This window comes from Onychomys torridus, chromosome 17 (genome assembly GCF_903995425.1).
Source record: "Onychomys torridus chromosome 17, mOncTor1.1, whole genome shotgun sequence".
Lineage (NCBI taxonomy): Eukaryota > Metazoa > Chordata > Mammalia > Rodentia > Cricetidae > Onychomys > Onychomys torridus.
The window spans coordinates 6,313,538-6,340,544 of NC_050459.1; the positions used below are offsets into that span (position 1 = coordinate 6,313,538).

The 27,007-nt window shown below is 42.3% G+C and overlaps 1 protein-coding gene across 2 annotated transcripts in view; it reads right to left on the reverse strand.

Moving 5' to 3' along the window:
- Window positions 1-977: 977 nt before the first annotated feature.
- Window positions 978-27,007, reverse strand: part of LOC118568930 (transmembrane protein FAM155A-like) — a 28,474-nt gene continuing 2,444 nt past the window's right edge. The window contains exons 2-3 of one of the 2 annotated variants that reach the window (XM_036166496.1): window positions 3,114-3,159; window positions 978-1,581 (exon numbers count right to left, since the gene is read on the reverse strand). In XM_036166496.1, the coding sequence (XP_036022389.1) occupies window positions 1,292-1,581; window positions 3,114-3,159 (336 nt within the window). In that variant the 3' untranslated portion in view covers window positions 978-1,291. The remainder of the gene's footprint in view (window positions 1,582-3,113; window positions 3,160-27,007) is intronic. The other variant, XR_004943003.1, reaches the window with a different exon arrangement.

Genomic DNA, 27,007 nt, shown 5'->3' on the forward strand with positions numbered 1-27,007 from the left:
GCTGGAGTGAGGACGCTTCGCACTGCAGTAAAAATGGCTGATTCGCGGATTGTTTTCAAAAGGAGAGTTCCTCTGTGATAATGCAGAGCTGTATACATTTTATACCTGGAAGAAACTGGAACCCTAGGCTGGGACAATACTGGGATAAAATGGTACATATTCTGGATACTAGAATCCCTTCCACCACGATAAGGGAGGAACAGAAGTCTGGATCTGTGTTCTTGGTCTCTGCTCCCATCACTTGGAGGCAAGCTCCCAGTGTTCAAAAGGGGCTGCTCGCTGGCCCTGGGCTGTGGGCCGCTCCTGTCTGCCTGGCCAGGACCAAAGAACTGGGGATGGGCACTGGAGCGACTCGGTTCACGGGAGCGTGTTTCACTCTTTTATTGTGTGTGGTTTTTTCCCCCCACATAAAACCTGTGCGCTGCCTGACCCTCTGAGCGCACTGTCGGACCATCCAGAGGAACCGCTAGGCCCTGGCTCCCTCTGCTTGGGCTTGTGCAGGACACACACCCACCATGCGAGACACAGACAGAAGCAAGCGGATGTTGTCTGCTTGGGGACAGAAGGCGAGGGCCAGCAGGGCCTGCAGGGCGTGGCGTCCATGGGTTGGAAGGAGGCTTAGGGAATTTTTTTATTTTTATATTTTCTTTTCTTTTTTTTTTTTTTCCTTTTTTGTTTTTTTTCTTTTTTTGTTGTTGTTTTTTGTTTTATGTTTTTTTGGTTTTTTTTGTTTTTTTTGCTACACCGTGAGGTTATAGCGGTCATTCCTCTATTAGAAACTGACTGGACGTAGACAGAAGTATCTGATGGACACACAATGACTAGAAATAGATAGTTAGACAGTGGAGAGACTTAAGTTCACCCACAAAGAAATCCTGCATTTCAAGTGCAGAAAAATGAAGTGAAATAAACTAAACAGAAAATAAACCCAAACCGAACCGAAAGCAAACAAACAAAAAAACCCAAACCAAAAAACCAAAACACCAACACCAACACCAACACCAAAAACCCTCCAAACGTTAAAACACAGTGTATAAAATGGTGTGAGAAAGTGAGTCGCTTGCAGCCTCTAAGTCGGTAAAAAGCTGCGGCTGTGTCCTTGGGAATCGGGCCCATCTTGTTGAATGTTACCCACAGGTCTTGTGGGAAGTCCGAGGGTAAAGCACCCGGGTGGGTTTCAGTTCCCCGGGCAGCAGCAGGTGCGCATCCCGGGTGGGTCGCCAATGCTCTGCGCGCAGGAGCGTGCACCTGCCCAGCCCTGCGCCCATGCGCACGCGCCCGGCTGCGGAGCTCAGTCCTCCCGGGTGGAGTTGTCCTCGAGCGTGGGGAGGCCGCCCAGGCCCAGCCCGGTGGAGTTCTGCGCCGCGGAGGCCGTGAGCACTGTGTGAAGGAGGATGAGGACGAGTACACACAGCTTCAGCCTGGCGGGGCACAGTCTCGTGGCCGAGGACACTGTGAGCGACTTCCTGGTACAGGAGTCTCTTCTGTCCACGGTCCCTTTGGGTGGGGATGCGGATTGCTCCTCGCTCCTGATGTCACAGCATTCGGGTTCATCATTGGTTAGGAAGGTTTCGTAGAGCCCTAGGGGAAGAAGAGCAGGGAGGTTAGAGGCCAAGGATGCAGAGGAAGGGGCTCAAGAGTTGGGGGGGAGGTTTGCAGGGAACATCCTCATGCCAGCTGTCCTTCAGCCTTCAGGACTGTGCTGCCAGCAGGCCGTGCTCCCAAAGTGTGGTGAAGTATGCTTTGGATTCCCACGTGGGAACAAGGAGTGCTGGGCATTGTAAGTGTACAGAACATTCCTAGACTGACAATCAGAGCTTCTGGTTCCAGATGGACATGGAGACCGAGTTTACTCGGCCACCATTCAATCCTTAACAGGAATGCGGTCACTAACCTAATCCATCCACCATCACCAAGGAGTCCGGCCTAGAGAAAGGGCCAACGGATCAGATGTCAAGCACCGGAAGTCCTGTTTGCCCACAGTTTTTCGGTGACCCTCATTCTGTCTGTGACGCTGAGAGAACAAGAGAGGCATCTCCGCATCTCGGGAAGCGGGTCCCCATTTGATACACTCTCTGTGACCCCAGGGACTGACGTTTTAATAAGTTGGTGTGGACCCTCCGCACTCTGAATCTTCCGGCTCTTTCACTGGTAATTCCGATGTATCCTGCAACTTCCAGCCAACTTCTCTGATCTGTCTCTGTCTCTGTCTCTCTGTCTGTCTCTCTCTCTTTCTCGCCTCTTTCTCTGCTCTCCTTTTTTCTTCTAGGCAAATCCTGTTCTTTCCTCCAAAAACAATTTTTTTTTGTATTTTAAAATTGATGAATGTGTACTTTGAAACTGTCAAAGTGATGACTAAAACAAATTATAATTATTATTATTATTTCTGTTTTGCGTCTTGCTGTGGTTTGTATAATCCCGTAAGTAGCTGTATAAGCCGCCTGGCAGCTAATGCTGCTGTTTTCATCTTTATCTAATGACTTTTCTCATGGGTCTTAGAATGAACATTCATCACATCATCCCCGTGTCTGAAAATCTTAAAGAGAGACAAGAGGGGTGTTGCAAGAATTAAGTGACATTTCCCCCTGTACAGTGCTTGGCTCAGTGACTAACAAATATATTGATAATTTTGGATAATGTTCACAATAGTGATTAGCCATGGCATTTCACTGCTTGCACCCACCTCATGAAATCCAAGCCTCTTTCCCACCCTCCCACAGCTCAATGCCCTACAGTCTCGGGAGCACTTGGTGTGAGCCAGGCTGCCCTTCCCCCACGGATTTCCAGTGTATCCTCATCTCACTCATCCCTCAGGAGTGGATGAGAGGAAATTCCTGTGTGAGGTCACACTGCCAGTGGTTACTCTTCAACACAGTATCTCCCCCCACTTCAATCACAGTTGCCCATTTTTATGTCAATTCCCACACCCAACTATCAACTTGAAAGCATGAACTGAACAGTTTCACCATTACATTCCCAATACAGATCAGAATGCCTAGACAAATAAATAGCGAATGAGCACGTATTGTATGAGAAACCAAGCACATCTACTCAATTAACCACAAAGAAGCTTTCAATAGAATATGCTTCAATATGTTTATAGTGATGCTTACAATAGTCATTTCTTCTTAGGCATTCAAAGGTAAACTTCACCTTCGCCTAGGAAGAATATGGAAAAAAGACTGAATTAATGAGATCTGCAGCTCCGACAATTTTATCGTATATTTTCTTTCATATATCTCGGCAATAGACCAGTCATTTATCGAGTAGTCATTTACAGTACTGTAATCTACAACGAAATGTGGTTATAGAGAGCAACATAAACAAGACCCGGAAGATTGTTTGATCAGCACTTTAAAATGTTAAGAACTGAAAATTTTTTTTTCACAAGGTCACAAAATAAGATGGCCTCCCAACGTTACTCAGACAGAATAATACAATTAGTGTGGACCAGCAGGCCCTTGTTTGGGACTGCCACAGCTCCTACCTTTCTCTTTTTTCCCTCTTTATCTTGAGAGTATCACTGGGAGCCATGTACACGTTAAAGTTCAGATCATTCCACCGGGCACTTTAGAAAGGGAGGAGAAAATTCCCAAAGCATAAATGCCAAGTGCTTCCTTCTTAGGGGCAACATTGGGACCTTTTTCAGACCCAGCTCAGAAAGGAACAGTGGACTCCAAGCCTTTGCTCCTACAGCTCTCTGCTTTCCCCAGACCTATTGTTTCTCTAACACCCACGCCCCTGGATCAGCTCCAGAAACACAGCTTCTTCTACAGCAGATGTGCCACCAGCCCATCCTGGCCAAGAAGCCATTGGATCTCCACTGATTGTCCTGGAGGTTCCTATGCCTGTGACTTAACAACACTTGGAAAATAAAAGCAACGTTCTCTTGCTGTTCATTTTAGAAGAAAATACATGTGTTCACAATACATTTAATTAATAAATGCAATAATAATAATAATTATAATAAAAAAGAATAATAATTGTGTGTTTTTATGGGGTACCAAGCAGTGTTTCAATATATGTATGTGTTGTACCAGGCTTAGATTAGGTCATTTATCATTTCTTTATGGGAAAATATTAAAAACCCTTTCTTGCAGCTTGTTGTTAATTGGTAGCCACTGCACTATACAATGTCATACCAGCTCCTCAGTTGGACATTTGCTCTGTTGTGAGCAGTGATTCAGTGGATGTATGAGTGTGATGACACTTTGGCTAACAGAAAAGCTTTACAATTTCCAAATACTTACTCTTAGGAACTGGGAGTTGTGTTGGATGGTAGGATGCATGCTCAGCATGTCTGAGACTTTGAGTCTGAGCCCCAACAATTATCCCCCAAAGAACATAAACCTTACTATGTGGTCATTTAAGTTTATTATCTCAATACAAGAAGGCCAGATACATAGATGAAACCTTTAAACATGTGAGGTTATCCTCCATTATTTCTGACACCTACCATTTGAGATATTTGCATCTAGGGAGAGAGTTAAATTTTTAAATAGTTTTAAAGACTTTAAAATGGTTGTTGAAAATTCTAATAGTAAAAGTTTAAAAAATAATACTATAAAGAGAAACAATGTGAAATCAACCAAATCTGACTCCACCACCACCACCATCATATCATCATCACATCATTATCATCATTATGGTCATCATCATCATCATAACATCATCATAACCATCATCATCATCATCATAACCATCATCATCATCATCATCATCACATCATCATCATCATATCATCATCATCATCACATCATCATCACCATCACATCATCATCACCATCACATCATCATCACCATCATCATCACCATCATCATCATCACCATCACATCATCATCACCATCACATCATCATCACCATCACATCATCACCATCACATCATCATCATCACATCATCATCACATCATCATCATCATCATCACATCATCACCATCACATCATCATCACATCATCATCATCACATCATCATCACCATCATCATCACCATCACATCATCACCATCATCACATCATCATCACCATCACATCATCATCACCATCACATCATCATCACATCATCATCATCACATCATCATCATCATCATCATCACCATCATATCATCATCACCATCACATCATCATAACCATCATCATCATCATCACATCATCATCACCATCACATCATCATAACCATCATCATCATCATCATCATCATCACATCATCATCATTATATCCTCCTCTTCCTCATCACATCATCATCATCATCATCATCATATCACATCTTCATCATCCTCATCACATTACCATCCTCATATTATCATCATGACATCATTATCACATCATCATCATCATCGCCATCATAAAAGGAGAAAAAGACAATACCGAACAATTTACATTTTTTATCAAGTTACACACACATATAGAATAAATTTAACTTGTAGATTTCATATATAAAACATTTAAATGAGATTATGCCTTATATTTTTCTTCTGCATTTGATTTGCTAGTTTCTGTTTTATGTGTTGCATGTTTATTACCAGTAGGAGTCCACAGATTGTGTCTGATAATATGTAGTTTTAGGAGCATCAAGTTTCAAGGCTTTATGCTATAATGGTAGTGGATGTCTGCAGGGAAACAGCTGATGCAAGGTGGGCCCCTAGCAGGAAGCCAGTCTACATCCCAGCACAGGTGGTGTGGGGCTGGTGGAGTCCCACTCTATCTGAGGAGCAATTGACAGTTGAGCTGCTGGGCTCAGCAATACAGCCTGTAAGAGGCTGCCCATTCTCCAGTGGATCTCCAGTGAATGGTACCATGCCCATGTGCCTACAGGCAGCATTGACTGAACTCACTGGGTTTACAAAAACATCACACGAAGTTGTCAGGGAGTGAGTGGTTCAGGGATAAGGGGAAAACAAGAGGAGAGGTAGTTGGGGTAGATTTAATCAAATTATAACAAATCAAAATACACTATATTCAAGCAGGAAATTCTCAAACAAGAAAAATTTAAAAAGAAAAGCAAAAGGCAGAATTTCTAAACTTCGTGAGTATAATTTTTTTTGTTTTTTTGTTTTTGTTTTTGTTTTTTTGTTTTTGTTTTTGTTTTTTGTTTTTCGAGACAGGGTTTCCCTGTGTAGCTTTGCGCCTTTCCTGGAACTCACTTGGTAGACCAGGCTAGCCTCGAACTCACAGAGATCTGCCTGGCTCTGTCTCCTGAGTGCTGGGATTAAAGGTGTGTGCCACCACTGCCCGGCATGAGTATAATTTCTTTCTTTTTTTTAATTTACTTTTTAAAAATTTTATGTGCATTGGTGTTTCGCCTGCAGGTCAGATCTTTGAGTTACAGATAGTTGTTAGCTGCCATATGGGTGCTGGGATTTGAACCCGGGTCCTTTGGGAGAGCAGTCAGTGCCCTTAACCACTGAGTCATCTTTCCAGCCCTGAGTATAATTTCTTAAAGGTAGTTATATTTCTATTTTATTTTTTGATTATTGGTATGTCAAGGTGGTGTTCTGTTGTTTGGATAGTTAATATTTTAAAATGGCTCATGTTGTAGAAAGTTTTATATTTATAGATTTCAAACTCTTAATTTTTCCACATTGCCTCTTTGTTGTTAACGTGTTACTTACGTTTTTCTGTGTTGTCCTTGGTGAGATTTGAAATGTTTCCTTAATTTTCATTGTATTATTAAAGATGCATTCTGAACTTTATCATGTGTTATTCCTTTTGCTAATGCATTAATTTCTGTATTTTTGTTGCTTTAATTTGTTTGATATATTTAAAAAATACAATTATTATTCATTTAAAATTTTATTTGTATTAAGTGCAGTGGTTTTTCCTGATGAAGTCTGGTCTTCACATGTTTTGTGTGTGTCTTGTTATTTAATTGCTTTTTCAAGTGTTAGCATTCTATAGTCATAAGTAGTATCTGTTTTGGTAAATTTTTTGTCTGGTCAGAATACTATCATCTGAGGAAAGTGTAACATATAGATGCTCCTAATTAGTTTTCTCTATATATTTTATGCATGCATATGCATTTATAAACATTTTAATATATTGATTCCTATATATTTTCCTATTTTGTAACCAATACAAATATTCATCAACATTTATGTTTTGGGACATTTATTACTAACAAAATGATTGATACTTTAACTGTACAATTGTGTTTCCTTTGTTGAGGTTTTTGTCTTGTGATTCCTGCTGTGGCTTTGAGTGCATGTTGTTTACTGTGAATATTTCTTCTATAACACTCAGAAGATCTGCTTTTGTGTTTTATTTAATGTTTTTATACTCTCTTTGCATTGTGTTCTATACCTCAGAGTTTCACACTGACTGAAGAACTTTGATCTGCAGAGCTCTGTTCTCTCATCATCATGTAGTAGACTTCTAAACATTTTACTACTTTATTAATCATTACTGTATGAACATATTTAAGGACAATTTTTTTTCAGAATTTTATAAATTCATACTGTTATTATATCAGACCTTTGTCTTGAATTGATGAATTAAAGGGAACAATAATTAATGAGGATTCCTCTTATTATGAGATATTCTACTACCATACAGCCCAGACTGACCTGGATGCTAAGACTCTCTTGCCTCAGCTTGCCCGGTGGGATGACAGTTGAGGGCAAGCCCACCACAATGAAATTTTACTTCCTTTGACTAGTACTTCCGTGTTTCAAATCTATTTATTCCCAATTATTGACATTTTATGAGCACTCTTTGAGTGATTTTAATGGCACTCATGCTCCCCTTGTATGCCACAACTTCTCTTTCATTCTTGACTTGGAGATGACCTGGGTGGACTAAAGATCAGCAGAGGCATCGTAAGCACACAGACACGCCAGACCTTACCCAGGAGGTCTCCTGGAGACAGCCCTGGGCTTCTCTGTAGTTTTCACTTTGAACCCCTGGACTATGGCATCCGCCCTTTTCTTTCACACACTGCTTTTAAAAGTTTCAATTTTAATAATGAACCACTTTTCAGACTTGGCTACTTCTATGAATGCAACACATCTTTAAGTCTTTACTTTAGATTCAATCAAACTTAGAGACAGACGGAGGGTAAAACGTTGGCCCCAGCTCACTAGTTTGAGCCAGGAGTCACACTAACATTCAAATGTAGTGACTCACTCTTTACTGAGACAGTTTTTTTTTGCCATTATGAAAACCCTAACTTAGTGTTTCAGAAAATGGTTTTGAAAATGCACATTTGACTTTAATACCTGCTTAATTTCATATTTACTACAATAGTTACCTACATGAATGTCACCAGTTTCTCTTAAACTATCCAAGTATTCAAATTATATGTTTTTTTCTTACAAAAAGTAAAAAATAAAATCTATAGAGAATTTGCTGGTTTTCAGGGGTTATTTTATAAATGAGAAAGTAAACAATATAACATGAGTTTCATTTTAACTGTATTGGCCATTTGAAGAAATATCAGATTTTGTATATTTAAATGTTTATCATTTTTAATCATATCTTTATAAGCAAGGTCAAATTGTAGTAATGAAGTTATGCAATTGAAAGTGGGCAGTTTCAGGAGAGGGAGACAAGGGCAGATGCATCAGTTCTAGAATGCTGAGAAAAAGCAGTATCACCACACACAGCTAAATCAACAGGGTTAGTTTCCTCTAGTTGGCAGTATGGAGAATGCTTGCTACCATTCCCTTCTGCCTTAGTATTCTAAGCAGGTAAAATTGTCTACAAAGGAAAAGTAGATAGTTCTTTAGTGAGAGAAGGAACCAAGGCAAGCTTTGATGATTGAATTCCTTGAATCAGAAAGTACTTAGGCATAGCCTGATAATAAAAGAAAATGCAAGCACAGCCAGCCTTTTGCACTCACAACCTCCACACCCATGGACTCCACTGGCCACAGATGGAAATATTTGAAAACTACATCATCTGTATTGAAAGTGTACAAACCTTCCCCAATATCATTCCCCCAAACAACACAGCATGGCACCTCTTTATATATAACCTTTATATCACATTAGGCATGATAACTTCTCTGAAGATTATTTCAGTTACAGGGCAGGATAAGCATAGGATGCATGGGAAGGTATCACCCTCAAGTTCCACATAGGACTTGAGCAATCAGATATTTTGGTGGGAGTCCTAGACCTTATCCCTGTGTGGAATGAGACGGAACTTCTATCAGGAAGAAATATGACACACACTCTCAAGAAAGCGCCACACAGACCAGATTATGCCAAGGCCACAGAGAGCTGAATGCTCAGTGCACATTAGACTATAGATTGCTTCTAAACTGTAAATGGTACGCAATGAAATTAAAATCAAAGATCCACATTATAAAGCCAGAAAAGTTATACGGAGAGTTTACTCATTCATTAAGACCATAGCTAAGTTCAAGAATAAACTGGGCATTTGAAACGTCATCTTGAAGCTAAGCAGAGAATTTTCTCAACCAATGTTCTCAGGTTTTCCAGTATTTTACCAGAACAAAGACAATATGCAGTCAGAGAGGTACAGTCTAAACAGAAACCAATGTGTGCTGTAAAATATCACATTTCACATTGTTATTTTCCTCAGAGTCGTCACACTGATGCTTTTTAATTGTGAAAAATGCATCTGAGAAAACAGAAAAAAATATTGGACCAAGAGAATGTACACTCACCAAATGTATCATTTATTTCTTCACCCCACCCATAATGACTCCTTGGTGGGCTGTCCTAGGACTGCTTGATGATATGGGATTGTTATGTATGGGAAAACCACAAAGGTTCCTGAAGAAGTGAGCATTTTTTACTAAACCTAGGAGTCACATGGGTCACCTGGAATGGCTCCTGTCTTTCCCTGCTCTGTTAAGTGACCATCTACCCCTTGACCAGAGGCCCTACCAGAGACATTGAGAGTTACCAAGTGGGGGGATGGCATTTCCTTCCTCTTCCACGATTATGACTGAAGGTTCTTGCAGAAAGCTTTGCTTTCGGGCTGCCTTTCTCTCACACATTCCAGGAGGACTGGAAGACCTTGGATTTGTCTGAGGATGTTTATGTGTCTTCACGCTGAGAGTTCTGGACCCTGAGGTGGCTATTCCCATCGTCCATTACTCAAAAGCAGCACAAGGGAAGGGAGCAGTTACTCCTTGCTGAGAACATTGTCTGCTGCTTTCTGTTTCTATTTATTTTCTTTCATTTTCTCTGGGGAATGGCACGAATCACATATTGTAAATCAGTTTGGCCCACAATGCTTTTTAAACTGGAATTTCCCCATAACTAGTACTCTGTGAAGGAAATATTCTTGAAAACAGGAAACTGTACGAATAATTCTGCAGCTGCTGTGTCTCAAATGGTGAGCTGTCATGGGAGAGACAGTTTTGCTAATGCTTTGATCCATCCCTGTATTTACTGCACAGGCAACATTTCCTGCCTTGGTTTTTGAAAGAAAACCAGACTCTCCGTGTAATCACAGAACACACCCAAACCTCCTCCAGGTCTGTACATACTCAGCCACACACTGACACACAGTCATAGTTCCATGGCATTCAAATACCTTGTAAATGGGCTTGGGTTTCAGACATTTGCTTTATTGAGTAAGAGAAATTATTTTCATAATTTATTTCAGTTTTTGAAATGTTAAATGTTTAAACAAACAGTTGAGATTTTAAGAAACAAATGCTAAAACTTAAGTTGGTTAGACTGAAACTTGGAAAAAATATTCCATTAGTGGTCTATTAAAATAAAATACATTATAGTAGTCTATAGGCCAGGCCAAAAAAATTATCAGTGTCAATATGTCAGTACTATTCAGAACTAATGTTGTAGCACAATGACAGAACTCTAGTTCAGCATGTAGAAAGTCCTGGGTTTGATCCCAGTGCCACCAAAACCAAAGAAGAAAACCAAGTCAATGTATAATTTAACCAAACAACAATGACAAAACCAACAAAACAAAACAAAACAAAACAAAACAAAACAAACAAACAAACAAAAAAACCTCTAAAGTAATTAGCTACCTTGTTTCAGTTGTAAACTGAATTAACATCCAGTAGTGTTTTTCCCACTTATTCATTTATTTGCTTATTTATCTTGATGTATATGAGTGTTTTGCCTGCTTGTACATCTTTGAGATCCTGTGTGTTCCTGATGCTATTGTAAGCCGGGGCATTGGATCTCCCCTGAAATGGAGTTCCAGACATGGTTGTGAGCCACCATGTGGATACTGGGAATTGAACTCAGGTACTTTGGAGGAGCAGCCCATGCTCTTAACTGATGAGCCATCTCTCATCAGTCTGACATCCAGTACTTTTAACACTTACAGTGGTGCTTTCAAGTGAAAATGTCATAAAATCAGATAGTAATTCCCAGAGAGGAATTAAAAACAAAACAAAACAACAACAACAAAAAAAACCATTGGAAGTGTTGCATATTTGTAAGGAGCGGGGAGGGTGTGCTGGGATGGAGGGCTGATTTCTCGGAAAAGGATCTCACTCATATATTCTTCACTGGAAACTAAAATTGCTCTCTCAGAGTCACACATTTTCCACTGAGGAACTGGAGATATTTATTTTAGATCCATGCAGGACAGTATTCACATGGAACATCTCAGCAGGAATATTAATTCTCATTCCCTTAGCTACAGTGCGCTGGCGTCAGTGATGCACTGTATCCACAGGCATCTTGCGTCCCTGCCCTGTTTGGTGTCCAGTTCCTTCCTTTAAGGCCTTGCCTCCGAGAACTACAGAAGACACAAGCCTCTTCAAAGCTTTAGCACAGAGGAGTTGGGAAACGTTCACTAATTGCCCAAGGGCTGAAATTAAAGCGGTCGTTCAGTATCAGGAGATGATTATTTTTAAATAGTCAGGAAATGGTTATTTTTAAAAATTAGTATTCACTATCCCATTACAATTTTTTTCCCCTTTGGTTTTTTGGTTTTTCGAGACAGTGTTTCTGTGTTTCTCTGTGTAGCTCTGTCTGTCCTGGAACTCACTTTGTAGCCCAGGCTGTCCTCGAACTCACAGAGATCCTCCTGCTTCTGCCTCCTGAGTGCTGGGATTAAAGGCATGCTGCCGCTGCCGTGACCACCCCTGGCCCCCATTACAACTCTTAATTGAGAACCAGATTATCTGTCCTTTAAAACAACAAATCAAACCATTCCTGAAATAGTTTCAATAATTGTCTTTCTCCAGAATGCTCCCCACCAAAACAACAACAAAAAACAAACAAACAAACCACCCCGAAACAAACAAACAAGGAAAGAAAGAAATGAACAATAAGCCAGAAAATTCTGGAAGTTCTATAAAACTGGCAGATGCGCCTAGGTGATGATGGAGAGAGACAGAGAGAGGGGGCAGGGGACAGAGCAGTACAGAAATGCTTACTCTTTGAATTAAGAATCAGACACTAAGGCCAGGCATGGTGGCACATGTCTGTAACTCCAGTACCAAGAGGCTAAGGCGGGAGTATTCCCAACAGTTTAAGAATGATCTGGATTACATAGTAAGTCCCTGTTTAAAGAAAATGAGGTGTGTGTGTGTGTGTGTGTGTGTGTGTGTGTGTGTGTGTGTGTGTATGTAAGAATTAGGCATCAAGAAGTAATGTGAAAAATAAAAAAGAACCATGTAAAAAGCTCATATTTAAGAACCTGGAAAAAAAAAAAAAGCAGTAGGATGGGGATGCTGCTTTATGACTGTGAAATGCCGGCTATAAGCTCAAGTCCGCATGGGAGGAAGCTGCTTTTGAGGTAGAAGGAATCGTAGGCTTTCTGAGTTCCTGCGAACAACAATCAAGGAGTTGAAGATTTTTCATGCTTTGGTCCTTCTCCAATTCAAAAGATTTGTGTTAAGGAGATAAGCATCTAGATGTAAGTATTCACCCATATTCACAGAAGCCTTTTACATAGTGTAAGAATTGGAAGTGAAAAGACGTGAGCTGTGCCTATGTCTGCTGTGTCCTTTTATTTTACTTTATTTATTTTTTAAAAAAATATTTATTTGTTTATTATGTATACAGTGTTCTGCCTGCATGACAGAAGAGGGCACCAGACCTCATTACAGATGGTTGTGAGGTACCATGTGGCTGCTGGGAATTGAACTCAGGACCTGTGGAAGAACAGCCAGTGCTCTTAACCTCTGAGCCATCTCTCCAGCCCCTGTCTGCTGCATCTTTACACACACATTAAATTTGGCTATGGAATCGCATTTAGAGATTCAGATGTGACCTACAGTGGCACATTAACTACACATGCCATAAAATACTGTCTTCCTTTTGGTGGTTGTCCTGGTTGGCTCTATTTCAACTTGACACAAGCTAGAGTCACCTGGGGAGGGCAGAAACTCAATTGAAAAATGTCTTCAAAGCCTGTATGACATTTTCTTAATTAGTGATTGGTGGAGGAGGGCCCAGCCCATTGTGGGTGGTGCCATCCCTGAGCTGGTGGTCCTGGGTGCTATATAAGAAGGCAGGCTGAGCAAGCCAGGGGGAGCAAGTCAGTAAGCAGCACTCCTCCGTGGCTTCTGCATCAGCTCCTGCCTCCAGGTTCCTGCCCTGTTTTAGTTCCTGTCCAGACTGCCTTCAATCGTGGACTAAGATGTGGAAGTGTGAGCCAAATAAACCCTTTCCTCTCCAAATTTCTTTTGGTCATGGTGTTTCATTACACCAGTAGAAACCCTAACTAGAAATTTGGGCTAGAAAAGCCACAGAGTGTTGAAGGCTCAGTGGGCTATTCTGTGGGAACTTGGAAGGTAAGACTGTTGAGAGCAGTGTGGATGATGGAGGTCTGGCTTGTGAAGTCAGAGGGAAGCAACGACTCTACCAGGCCATTTGTGTGAAGAATCTGTGGTGTCAGATCAAGTGGATCTGAAGAATCAGCTGTGATTAACAAGAAACTAGACCCACTAAAGAAAACCTTTATTTGCTGGGACAATGGATGCTGGTAAGCCAGGGCTGAAGAATCAGCTGTGGTAGGAAGAGAGAGACCAGCATCGCTGAGGTAAAGTCTTCTAGGAAGTGTTTTCTCAGGGTCAGCACACAGAAACTGTATTCCAGAAACAGCCAAGCTGCACCATACTGGGAGCTGACCTTGATAGTGTTAAGAGCCACTCAGATGGTGCTGGTTTTGTGGGCATGAAGGCGTCATGGAGAGAAGCAGAAGTTTGTTCTGTGTAACTGGACTAGAATCCCTGAAGAGAGTCCAGGAGAGACTACTTGATGAAAATGTAGTCCAGTTGCATTTTTGGAGATGCCCAGTACCATGAGATGACCACCAAGAATAGCAGTGGCAATGGTGTGGAACCATCTGGCACCTAGAAGACAAGCTGTGTGTGCTGCGGAGGGTGGAGCTGGAGAAGTGACCCAAGCCCTTTGGAGGAGCCGAGAAGATCCTGAGTGGATCCCAGACATTGAACATTGAGCTATTTATACTTTTGGAGTTTGGTTTTGCTTTGTTCAGTTCGAAAATGTGCCATGGTTCTCTCTAAAAGGAAATACTAATTTATTTTTTATTTTATAGGAGCCCATAGTTGAGAGGCTGAATTTATAAAGAGATTTTTAGGTTTTAAGAGACACCTTGGATTTAAAAAGAGATGGAATTTTTTAAAGTGTTTGAAATTGCAAAGACAGTGAGATTTTGAAGTTTGAAAAATGTTTCGTATTGTAATACTGATGTTAATGTGTGATGTTGGGGATGAACAAGAAAGGCAAGGTTATGACTTAACAGTGATATGTTTGTGTGTCAAATTGACAAGGATCAGTTGTGCTGGCTAGTTTTGTGTCAACTTGGCACAAGCTAGAAATCATCTGAAAGGAGGGAACTTCAATTGAGAAAATGGAGATCCAGCTGTAGGGCATTTTCTTAATTAGTGATTGATGGGGGAGGGCCCAACCCATTGTGGGTAGAGCCATCCCAGGGCTAGTGGTCTCAGGCTCTATAAGAAAGCAGGCTGAGCAAGCCCTGAAGAACAAGCCAGAAAGCGGCACCCCTCCATGGGCTCTGCATCAGCTTCTGCCTCCAGCTTCCTGCCTATTTGAGTTCCTGTCCTGAGTTCTTTCAGTCATGGACTAAGAAGTGGAAGTGTAAGCCAAATAATCCCTTTCCTCCTCAACTTGTTTTAGGTCATGGTGTTTTATCACAGCAACAGAAGCAATATCCTGACAAGCACAGTGGTTTAACATGGTTTTGTCTATTTTTCACTCACCAGTGAGGAGCTGAATTCCAGGGCTGGACCAAGGTTCAGTTGATAAAGTGCTTTCCTTACAAACAGGACAATTCGAGTTTTGATCCCCAGAACCTATGTAAAAAGCCATGTGTGGTCACAGACTCTGTAACCAAAAACTTGGGAAATGGTAATGGGAGGATACCTGAGGATCCCTGGCCAGACATTTAGTCCACTGCTGAAACTCAGGCCAAGAGCAGGTCTTTCTCAAACATGCAAGATGGCTAGCACCTGGGGCATGACACTTGGGATTGTCCTCTGGCCTCCACAGGCATGCCTGTACATGCCAGAGGCCATATCAGAGGAGCAACAGGTGGGGATTGAGGTTCAGGGTGTTGAACCACCAGGAGGAAATACCCTGATGGATATGTCTCTGCTAGGCAAGGCCCTCCAAGACCCCAGGACCCAGAATGTCTTTTGCTTCTGCTGTACCTTTGCATGCTTGCCGCTGCTATCTCTGATATCTGGCATGGTTGAATTGGGTGTGGGGAAATTTCCCACTGCTTGTAAGGTAATGTGTTTATCTTATTGAAACTTCCCATTCTACTGGGCAGTTTTACCTGTGAATCATGAAGATGACTCTCCCTAAGCTTTACCATCTAATTGATGATAATCGTGTTAGCTTATACAGAGCTTTGATGAATAAAAGTATATACAAGGATTGTTTCACAGCTAGACCTTTGAGTTCCACCTAAAGAACTGCTTTAGATCACAGCTCAGATTAAGGACTAAGGAGAACAATTAAATTTTCTGGAAGCCAGACTGTCCCTAACTCTCGTAATGCTAAACAGATACAGGCACAGATCTCGGTGTGCATCATTTGGCTGAAACAAGCCTTGTAATAATTTCGGGTTAGATCAGATGGTTTAACAATAACTTTAAGATAAAAAAAAAACCACAGAGAACAATCTAATGTCCATGAAGACACATAGCTAAGGTTAAGAAATACAAAGCAGCCCAACTATGAAGGCTGATTGTGGATCAAAGGTGATGATTAACTCTTTGTACCATTCCCTTGATATAAGAAACTTGTGATATATGGGTATACACCCAGAGGATCTAAAGCACAGCCAACTGATTGTCTTTTATGTGCATCATTTAGGTTTGTGATTCCTTTAGGATTCCTTGTAAGATTAACTTTGTTGACAGACAATAGAATGAGTGATTCTTTCTTGGTACCCCAGAATATACCCTGCCAGCAAGGGAGCTGTCTGTGAAAAGATGCTTTCTGTCTGCTTATGCTCTGTTGATCAGCAATAAGTTACTTAGATGTAAATGTACATGGAATATTGGGGTGACTTTATTTTTAATCATGTAAGGGAGATGAAAAATATGTTATCTGTACTCTCTAGGAATTTAGCAAAATCACTGCATGGGACAGAGATTAGAATGAAGATGATTTTTAGAAGTACTTTGGCCTTAAAGAATCCTTGTGGAAAATAATAATTGTTTCACTGAGGGGGGCCTTGTGGCCATCCCATGACCTTGGTCACAGGACACCTTAGGCAAACCTGAGGCTCTTGTGTTATTGTGTATCACACACAATGCATAGTGAAGGGCTAGGGCCATGGAGGCATGTGATGCTCCCCTTCAGTAAGACATGTAAATTAAGGTTAGCGACCTTGGTATGAGGAAATACTTTATGTAACAATTGATAAGTATCCTTCTGTATGGCTGTAGGGAAGCCAGCAGAATCCAGCCCAGCTGATCAGTCAGAAGAGGCTGATGAATAAAGGAAACAATCAAGAGAATGTGTGAGTATCTTTTTCCTAACCCCTTCAGATAAAAAAGTCTAGTATATGTCAATGTTATGGGTTTTCCTTTCCAACCCTGAGTGCTGCCTTAGAGGCTAGTCCCTGAGGCAGCCATATATACACATATATGTGCATCTACACACACACACACACACACAGAGGAACTGAATTCTGCTGACTGTGTTATTGGAAAACTCACTGGGCAGTGGTGGCACATGCCTTTAATCCCAGCACTTGGGGCAGAGGGAGGGGTGTGTGTGCAGAGGCAGTGGGATCTCTGAGGCCAGTCTGGTCTACAGAGCCAGTTCCAGGACAGCCAGAGATACACACAGACAAACAAAAGAATGGGAAACTCTCCTAGATGCTCCTAGAAACCCAGGTGCACACTCTTTGATTTTTATCCAGGGAATATCTTTGTTAGGCTTCTATGTTGTGGAATAATCTTTTTGTACACTGTGAAGATGATGTGTCACTCAAATATGTTTAATAAGGAGCTTAATGGCCAATAAGCCAGGCAGGATTTATGGAGCAAAAGATGCTTGTAAGAAGAAGGCAGAGATGCCTGGGGATGCAGAGCAAACAGCATGGTCATTTCAAAGTAAAAGAACCCAGGCCATGTAAAAGAACATGTAGATTAAAAGATGGGTTAAGGCTGAGCTTTCATAATTAATAATAAGTCTCTGTGTCATTATTGGGGAGCCAATGGTCCCTATGAAAAAGTCTGACCACACTTCTGAGCTACAAAGCCTTATGGTACTCTAATACTAGGCATTTTCAGCAAATTTTATAGAATATGTGAAAATCCAGGAGCAAAGATACAAGGTACACTTCAAAACCAGAAAAAAAGTATCATGATGAAGAAAGGAAAGAGTGTTGACACATTTGTTTGTAAAGATTGCTTCCAACTACATACAGCAAGCATTTCATTATCAAAGCAGGAAGATGGTTCATGACCCTCTGGAGTCAAACCAGTAGCTAATTGAAAGGATGTCAGGTACTCTAGTTACAAAGCCATGTTCCTATGGAAACGAAGGCACCAAAGAGCAAAGAGAGACTGCCAACATAGCCTAAGACTTGTGAAATCTACAGCTGGCTTTCTGATGAGCTTGAAAAAGCAAGTTAATTTTATTATTCAGTTTTCTTGTTTGCTGAACTTAATGCCTATGCCACCATGGTGGAGTAAAAAGTCAAAAAAGCCACTGAGCCCCTGTTCCCTCAAGGCAGACATTTCTCTTTTGCAGAATTACCCTCAGTGAGTCTATCCCATCCAAGAAACCCTGATTTCCTACAGTATAGGCAACCAATGGCCTGCCAGTGCTGAAACTCTTGGTTACTCTCATTATGGGGTCAATCACCCTTGTTTCTGTTTGGGTTAACTGATGAAACTTTTGATTTTAAATAAATGTGACTCCTTCATTGGTAGAATTTCCTCTATTCTTAGGACAATTGGAATGAACAGAAGTAGAAATTATCACCTTGATAAGAATCAGGACTGAGGATCTGAGGGCTGGAGTTGGGGGTGTCGCTATAGCTAGAGTGTTTGCTTTTTAAGTCCCAGAGGAGTAGGTTGTCAGGTGAGAGATTGTGTCTTCTTTATATGACAGAAAGTGGCACCCAAGAAATCCTAACAATATGGCCACCTAAACAAGACCTGAACAACGACACCACCAACTGACAAGCCAACACGGATGGGGGAATCTCACAAGGCCCCACCCCTAGGTGATGAGCTGACAAATAATTACCTTCTCCAGGGATGAATGCCCCAGTAGGTTGTCCAATCCCAGATGGTCAGCACTAAATGTACATATGAGTAATACTGAATTGACTCAGCAGCGTGCGCACGCGAGTGTGCGCACACACACACATACACACACACACAAACACATAAATATCTCTCTCTGTGGGTGTGTATATATACATAAAACAAAATAGTGAGGGTAAAGGCACAGAAGTAGAAGAAGGGATGTAAATTTTATACACACACACACACACACACACTATATATATATATATAATACACAAAGTTCTGAAAAAATAATGAAAATACCTGGAAATAGTAGAATGGGTTTAGGGAAAGTGAAATAAAAATAACACACTCTACAAAACTGTCAAACTATAATTCCTTTCAAAACTATTGGAGAAGCCTATGAAATCAGTCTAAAAATGACAGGAGAAACATTTCCAAATGGAAGACAAAGTGTTCTAGAGGTAAGAACTGGTAGGTTCCCATGGTGCCCCACACTCATGCATAAAGAGATCTCTAATCAAACTTAGTGGATGGGTCATTCAAGGAAAGAGGAGCGGAGGAGAAGGAGATACAGATATGGGAAGAGAGCAATTCTGGGTGATCTTGGAGGGAAAATAGGAGGGATGGATATGACCCTATTTCATTGCATACATGTATCAAATTCTCACAGAATAAATTAAAACATAATCTACTTAGCTAGATTTTCTTCTCACTTTCTTTCTTTTCTTTCCAACTGTTCTTTCAGAAAAGCTTTGTTACTTGGAGCAGTTTTGGTTCTGAGCGATTCTCAGCGTAATGCTCAGAGTAGCTGGGCTGTTTGAAGAATGTCCGCTATGGTCTCACCCTGCACTGAAGGGTTCCCAGACTCTGCGCCAAATATTCTAATGGTTGACAAGGGGGGCTCTGGATACCACACACACAGCACACTGCAGATTTACTGTGGTGTTAAATTCTATCAAAAAAGATGCTCATGAAATTTTAGAGATCATTCTATTAAAAAGAACTGTAACGTCCACGCCTTGTGGTCAGCAATATGGCTCACTCTGGTCTCATTGTCCTTGTCCCTGCCCCAGGGCTCAGATCTCCTCGATTCTAAAATCTCACTGTCACTCCATGCCCTCTAATCTGGGTGAATTTTTAAAGCCTACAATTTTTTTTTCTCATGTAAAAGGTAGAATTTATTCTAGAGTGAGCTGTGATGAGTACCTGTTCTATTTCAAACTCGCAAGCCGTTACTCACTGCACTAATCAGTGGAGGCTGCTATCACAGGCACTGTAGACACAGAAGCTTCGGATGTCCCCATCTTCTGACTTGAAGAAGAGGAGACTGCTGTGTCTCATCTGGGGCTGGAGTGCAAGGAGACTGTTGTGAGAATCATTCCTCGAGGCCTCGGATCTTTGATCTTGTCGTATCACAGGCTATCTCCTCTGTAAGTCATCTTCACACTATTTTTACGCCATGAGCATATAGGTGCACACCTTTCCCTTTCAAATACATACCTAAGTTCTGAACAGTGCCTGCTAAGACTCACACGCTGAAGCGCTCACTTCTAATGCCTCAAGTATGGCTATCACCTATACTGAATTCACACCTTTTCCTGTATCTGATTTTATGAGTCTCCTTAGCTCAGGGGAGACACACACACACACACACACACACACACACTACACACACACACACACAAATATAGTTGTTTTTCTCATGTTGAAATTCTAACTCATGGACTGAGATTTAAAGTTAATTTTAAAATCTAGAATTTTATAAATACATTAGTTATATGTTGCTATATTATAATTATTATATCTTATATGAGAGCTATAATGCATAGAACAATGTCAGTTAGAATCATAGCCATGTGTAGTGATACACATCAGAAATTTTGACTGTCTTTTGATGACAGGGATATATCTCTATGCTCTCCTGTGTGTGTGTGTGTGTGTGTGTGTGTGTGTGTGTGTGACTGTCTGTCTGTCTGGGAGTAGGGGGAATAAGACCAAGAGCCAGCAAGTGTTCAAGAGACAGAGGGTGGGATCTGAAAAAAATCTCACTTTCCATCTGGCTGGCAGAACTGGCCATCTGACCACAAGCTTTTCCAGGAACAGAGAGCTAGACAGTCTTGGTCTTTATTTAACCTAAGGAAAAGGAAAAAAGAAAAAAAAAAGCAAAGATAGACAGAAAGAAGAAAAAAGGTCCATGTTGTGAAATACTTGTAGCATCCTTTTTTTTTTTAATGTGATGTGCGGTGTGAGGAGCCAGGGAGTGTTTGTGAATGATGTCAACCTCCAAGGAAGAGGTGGAAGCCATGGGCTTTCAGTTCTGTGAGCTCATGGAAGGACTTTCTGTGCCCTGGCAAACAACAGAGACATTTCTCACGAGCTAGTTTCAGGGTAGCTGATTGGCAGCTCCTGTCCCACTTCTGACATGAATGCTGGACCAATAGCTGTGAAGTGTGGAATTATTCTTGCTTTTGCAATAACAGACTTGGAAAAGCAATATCTGACTAGACAAGGATTCTTACACTTTTTCCATTTGTGATCCCCTTTCATTCTAGACATTTTAACATTATTAACATCATTGATAATAAGTCATAAAGAAATTTGTTTTACGATTCTTCTTTAGTAAACACTGAATTTTGCTTATTCATAAAAGATGAAAGCCAAAGGGCACACTAATGAGATGGGTGTGCTTATTTATTTTTGCATAAAGAACTGAATCTTGGGTAGACATTTTCATACTGCAGGATGCAGCATCTTCGACATTTTCCAGAGCTGATCAATATTTTGATTCGACAGTCATAATGCTAAAAATGTCACTTTGCATAAATCTTTAGTACAAAGTAACAGAACCATGTTTAAGACCATTTCAGAAACTGATGAAAATTCTGTCCTAATCTGAAGCCAAAATTCTTTTGGTAATTTTTGTGAAACTGAAGCTGATAACTCACAGTGATTTATACAATCAAGTGTTCTAAAACAAGACAACCCTAATATACATAAATTAGAATTGGTGTGTTGAGACATGATGGTAAAAAAAAATATTTAAAGTCTTTCCTTTCTGTAACTAAGCCATCTTGGCCCCATAATTGCAGAAAACTTCATGCAATAAGAACACCAACATCCTCAGCATAGGATAGTCTCTAATGTGAGCCTGGGTTTGTGAATGCTACACAGTGGAGAATGTACCCCTACTGTGTGTTCATTGAAGTTACAACACAAATCGGGGAGCCCTGACAGAAATACCAAGAATTCATTTCACACTTGCTTTTGAGTTATTTTTGGGTGAATGCAGTCAGAAACCTTTCACTGTTACTGATTTTTCACTATCCTGAACTGGGCATTGCATCCCACGGTTTAAGGAGTGGTGGGGTGGTCAGACTTGTTCTATAACTGTGTGGGATAACAGCTGTGGTCAAGCAAGTTCAGCTGGCAGCAGCTGCAGAGTTGGGGTTGATACTTCACAGAGACATCTCAAGTGCACGTGGAACAGATGGGTCAAGGAATGCCTTCCTCCCGCTCTGATAAACCTGGCTTCGCTAAGTTTCCTTACCTAATCTGAAATTCTACATTTTCAACAGACCAGCCTGACAGAGCTAGCTCCTCCTGGAGTCCCCACACGAGTGCATATGGCTGCCAGAAACAGAGAATGTGAGTTCCTTGCCAGGTTCAAGGACAGCTGAGGCCTGATGTCAGGAAAGCCTCCTTAAGGGCATCAACCAGTGTTCTCCACACATGCCCCTGCATTGCTCTGGACACAGCCTTGATGATTTGGAGCAGTGACCCCTGGATCCCTGTGATTCAGCTTGAATTCCTCTTGGGATTAGCTCAATTCCGGTCCCTACCAGAATTTCAGGCTCAGATTCCTCAACTCTCCGGGTCTATGCTGTTTAATTTCTCCTCTCCGATCATGCAAGCTGTAGGATGTAAAACAGAAGGTTCACTGGAGACGTGTCAGAATTTCCCCAAAGCTGTGGAGAGCAGCAGGCTTGTGGAGGGTAGCACACTGCCACCTACAAATCTGGAGCTATGTGAGTGTGCCCACAAACTCTGTCAGTGCACATGATGTACCTCAGTCCATACTCTCTGCTCTTCACCCAGGTAAGTGGGAAATTCCCAGCCTCCACTGCAGTTCAGCCATCTCCCTGCAACCATCAGACTGGACTTGGCGGGGGGAGGGTTGGGGGAGGTTGGGGGGGGGGGGGGGGGGGGGGGGGTGTCTGTCTGAGGGGAAATTCTTATGTCTGGGTGCTCATTCCATGGGCTTGGTGACATTCTCTGACTGTACGAAGAAGAGAGTCTTGCAGTAGGCATGTATCTCCATAGCTTCTGGAAGAATCTAGACATCTTAAATTTTGTTCCCCATGATGTGAGCCTTTGCCAAAGGCAGACATTTGGAGGTAGAAGACAAAACTGTTGAACGTAGGAAGGATCTGAACTTGGATTATTGGACACCTGTAAGTACCAGGTTCCACAGAAAGGAGCCACAACAGCCACACGGTGGTCTTGCATTCTACACATTTAATTTGGTGGCCTGTTATATTTTCTTTGGATTTTATTCTGGCAATGTCTTATCTCTTTAAATTTGTCTTTTGACTTCAAGGTTCATAATCTTACTGAGTTTCTTTTTCCTGTTTTAAATAATTGAGCTTTCCCCCACCCCACCCCACCCCGAATTGAATTTGGAAAAATACTTAAACATAAATACAGTTTAAATGTGGAAATAGAAAGTGGCTGAGACATCGACACTAATATATATAAAGCATATTTTCTACTGCAGTACTGTAATGAGAACACATTAGAAATTTTGAAAGACTCTTTTGTGATCTGGATCACATTTGTATTTGTGTGTGTGTGTGTGTGTGAGAGAGAGAGAGAGAGAGAGAGAGAGAGAGAGAGAGAGAGACAGACAGCAGACAGACAGACAGACAGACAGACAGACACACACACACACACACACACACACACACACACACACACACACACACACACACACACACACACACACACACACACACACACACACACACACACACACACACACAGACAGAGAAAAGATTGGCTTTTCCTGCCTGCTTTAACGGTTCAGATGCCCTGCAGTAGCGCTGACTTGCCGCGAGGCGGCGGCATCCACCGCTCAGCTAATCCACCTGGCAAGAAAAGAACAAGCCCATCCTACGGTGTTTTCCCCAGAGGCAGAAACATAACCCTATCCTTGTCACAGCTAAAAGAATGGGATGCAGAATTTATACGGAATTCTCAAAATATGTTTTATCTTCGTTGTCAGGAACCCCCAACGGACCAACTTCTACTTTCGTTCTAGCGAATCTGGAGCAGCAAATGACATCAGGCCCACTTTATCCATCAATCAAAGGGTAATTTCCCATGTTTGTTACCATAGCACCCACAGCTGTGGTACTCTACTGCTTCTGTCTCCTTAATCTCAGCTCCCTATTACCGGTAAGCAATCAAGGATTGCTCCGGGAGCCCCGGCCCGACCCGGTGAGGGAGGGCGGGGAGGGAAACACCGTAATTACTACAGTGGAGGCTGGGTAGTGAGACCTCGGTCACCCTAACAGGGCAGCGTGTGCGGGGGAGGGTGGGTGGGTGGGGGCTCAGCAGAATTCACCATGAGAAACTGCGCCTCCACCACCCCAGCACTGACTGACAGTCTGCCCTGACAACACCCTGGAATTTCTCCCTAATTACCTCTCAAAGGCTCCTCCCGTCTTGTCAGTTCCGTTCTTCAACGGGAAAACCAAGAGACGTCTGGGCTCATCGCCCCCCTTTCTCCTACAGCAGAGTTAAGCACAGGCAGAAGCCCCTTGGCCGTCTAGATCCCTGACCAGAACATTGGGGCATGAGCACAGCGCCCCCAGGCAGATGCTTTACCACAATGGACGGCCGGGCTTGCTCCTCCGCTCTTTAATAAATCTCTGGCTTAACAAGGGTCAGGTTGTCCTGTTGATGGTCATAACATTACATTTGAGAGGACATGGCTAAGTTTTGTAAGCACCATGAACAAACAAACAAACAAACAAACCACAATGCACCAGGGCTGGGGACCAGGCTCGGGTGGTCTCTAATGTTCTGGGCTCTGTGTGTGTTTGATCCCCAGTGCTTTGTAAATCAGGCATAGTGTTGAATTACTGTCATTTCAGTACTCAGGAGATGGAGGCAGGAGGACTGGGCATCCAATTTCACCCTCAGTTGCATAAGGAGCCCAAAGCTAGCTTGGGCTACATGAGACCATACCTTAAAAACAAAACCGAAAGAAGTGATGTGCTGTAATGTTGAATTAAATTCTAAATTAATTCCATGATGAATTCAACTTCATAGTTGTTTTGAGAAAATTACGTTTTGAAACTACCAAAGTTTTACTGGCCCTGGCCTGAGCTGAGCCATGGTTGTAGCTAACAGAGTCAGCAGCAGCCAGCCACGGCTAAGCGAGCTGAAGGGTCCCACCAAGGTGTGGGTCACCACACCTCTGGACAGAACCAGGCCCTGTGCAGCACCCAGCAAGGGCCACATGTAGTTAAGTGCTCACTGAATCCCAGTAGTTCTCAGTGTTGTGGAGGAGTTCTCCACCCTCCACCCTTGTAGAAACCACGGAAATCCTGCCCCCCTTAAATGTGTTGAACTTCAAGAAATCCCAGGATTCCTTTTCCCCCTCTCTTTTCCCTTTTCTTTCTTTTTCACTTTCTTTTTAGTTATTTGAGAATTTTACCAGTGTATTCTGATCACACCATCCCCCTCCACTAGCTCCTCCCAAGTATTTCCCCTCCCTACCCACCCAGCTGGTGCCCATAGATTCTTTAGTGGATGGCTTTCCACTGGAGTGTGGTCGACTAGCCAGGGACACACATTAAAGAAAACTGGCCCTCCTGATCCCAGCAGCTACCAGCCACCAATAGTTACACACCCTGGGATGGGACTTCGTGCCCACCTGCTTCTGCAGACTCTGATTTTGCTTGGTTTGAGCAGGCATGGTTCCTGTGCATGGGACAAGTGTGAATTAATACATACAATTTCCATTCTATGCCCCCCCTCCAAAAAAAACCTCTTTCTCCATAGTCGTATGCTGACTCGGGCTCTTAAAATTTTTCTGCCTCTTCTGCAATAAATCCCTGAGCCCTGGGAGAAGGGGATGGGACACAGATGTCACATGTAGGGTTGAGGTCTCCCCACAGTCTCTGATTCTTGGTGCCTTGACTGGTTGTAGGTCTCTGTGTTAGTCACTGTCTACTGCAAACAGAAGCTTCTCTGGTGAGGGTTGAGAGAGGCACTCATCCTTGGCCATGTGGGTAATTCATGAGGACTCAGTTTAATACACATCTATTAATCAGAGTGATAGTCCTCGTTCTCCCCAGGGTCTGTGACCTGTCTAGCCTCAGGTTCTTTGCTTAACAGCCGTGCCAGCTTTGAGCACCATCTTGTGGACAGACCTTAGAGCAGTGGTTCTCAACCTCCCTAACACTGCGACACCTTAAAGCAGTTCCTCACACTGTGGTGACCCTGGACCATAACATTATTTTCTTTGCTACTTCATAACTGCGACTTTGCTGCAGTTATGAATTGTAATGTAAACATCTGATATGTGACCCCTGAACGGCTCACAACCCACAGACTGTGAACCACTGCCTCAGATTATTTCAAAACTTAATGATAAATGACTATAGTTTCTGGCACCTGCTGTGGAAATAACCTTATTTACTGCTTCATTTTCACAAGCCAGGGTGAAAGAGCAACAGTTCGGACTTAGATGGTGGGTTTTTCTTCTCTTTTTCTTTTATAGACCATGTTTAGAGCTAGTGGTGGGCTCTGTGCTGTGTGTCTGCCTATATGCCTACTGTGAGGAGCAAACCAGATGGCCTTGGCTCACCAGTAGCCACGGTAAAAAGGTCACACATGATTTCTCTTTTGAACCCGTTCCCTCCTGAGCTTAGAAGACCTTTCATTCACTACACGCAGAGGAATGTGGCTGGTTGATGTCCACTCCAAGGTGATGTGCGAATCTGTGTGTATCTTCAACAAGGAGCTTCAGAAAGCCTTTACGATGCGAGTGCTGAACTCCAACAGGTCCCCCTCTTCCAGAAGCAAGTGCAGCCTGGGCGCTGTGAGCTAGCTTCAGCAGAGGTCTACCTGCCTTTCTTGCTTTTCCAGAGACAGAGTCTGGTTTGGGTCATGCCTGGAACTCTACTCTCACGGCCAGGCAGGCAGCAAGGAGGAGCAAACACGGCCTTGGTGTAAGGTCTTGTAGTCAGTCAACTCAACAGGGACTCTGTAACCTCAGGCAGAGCAGACAGTTGCCAGGGATCACCCTGGACACAGAGTGGCCACCAAAGCCT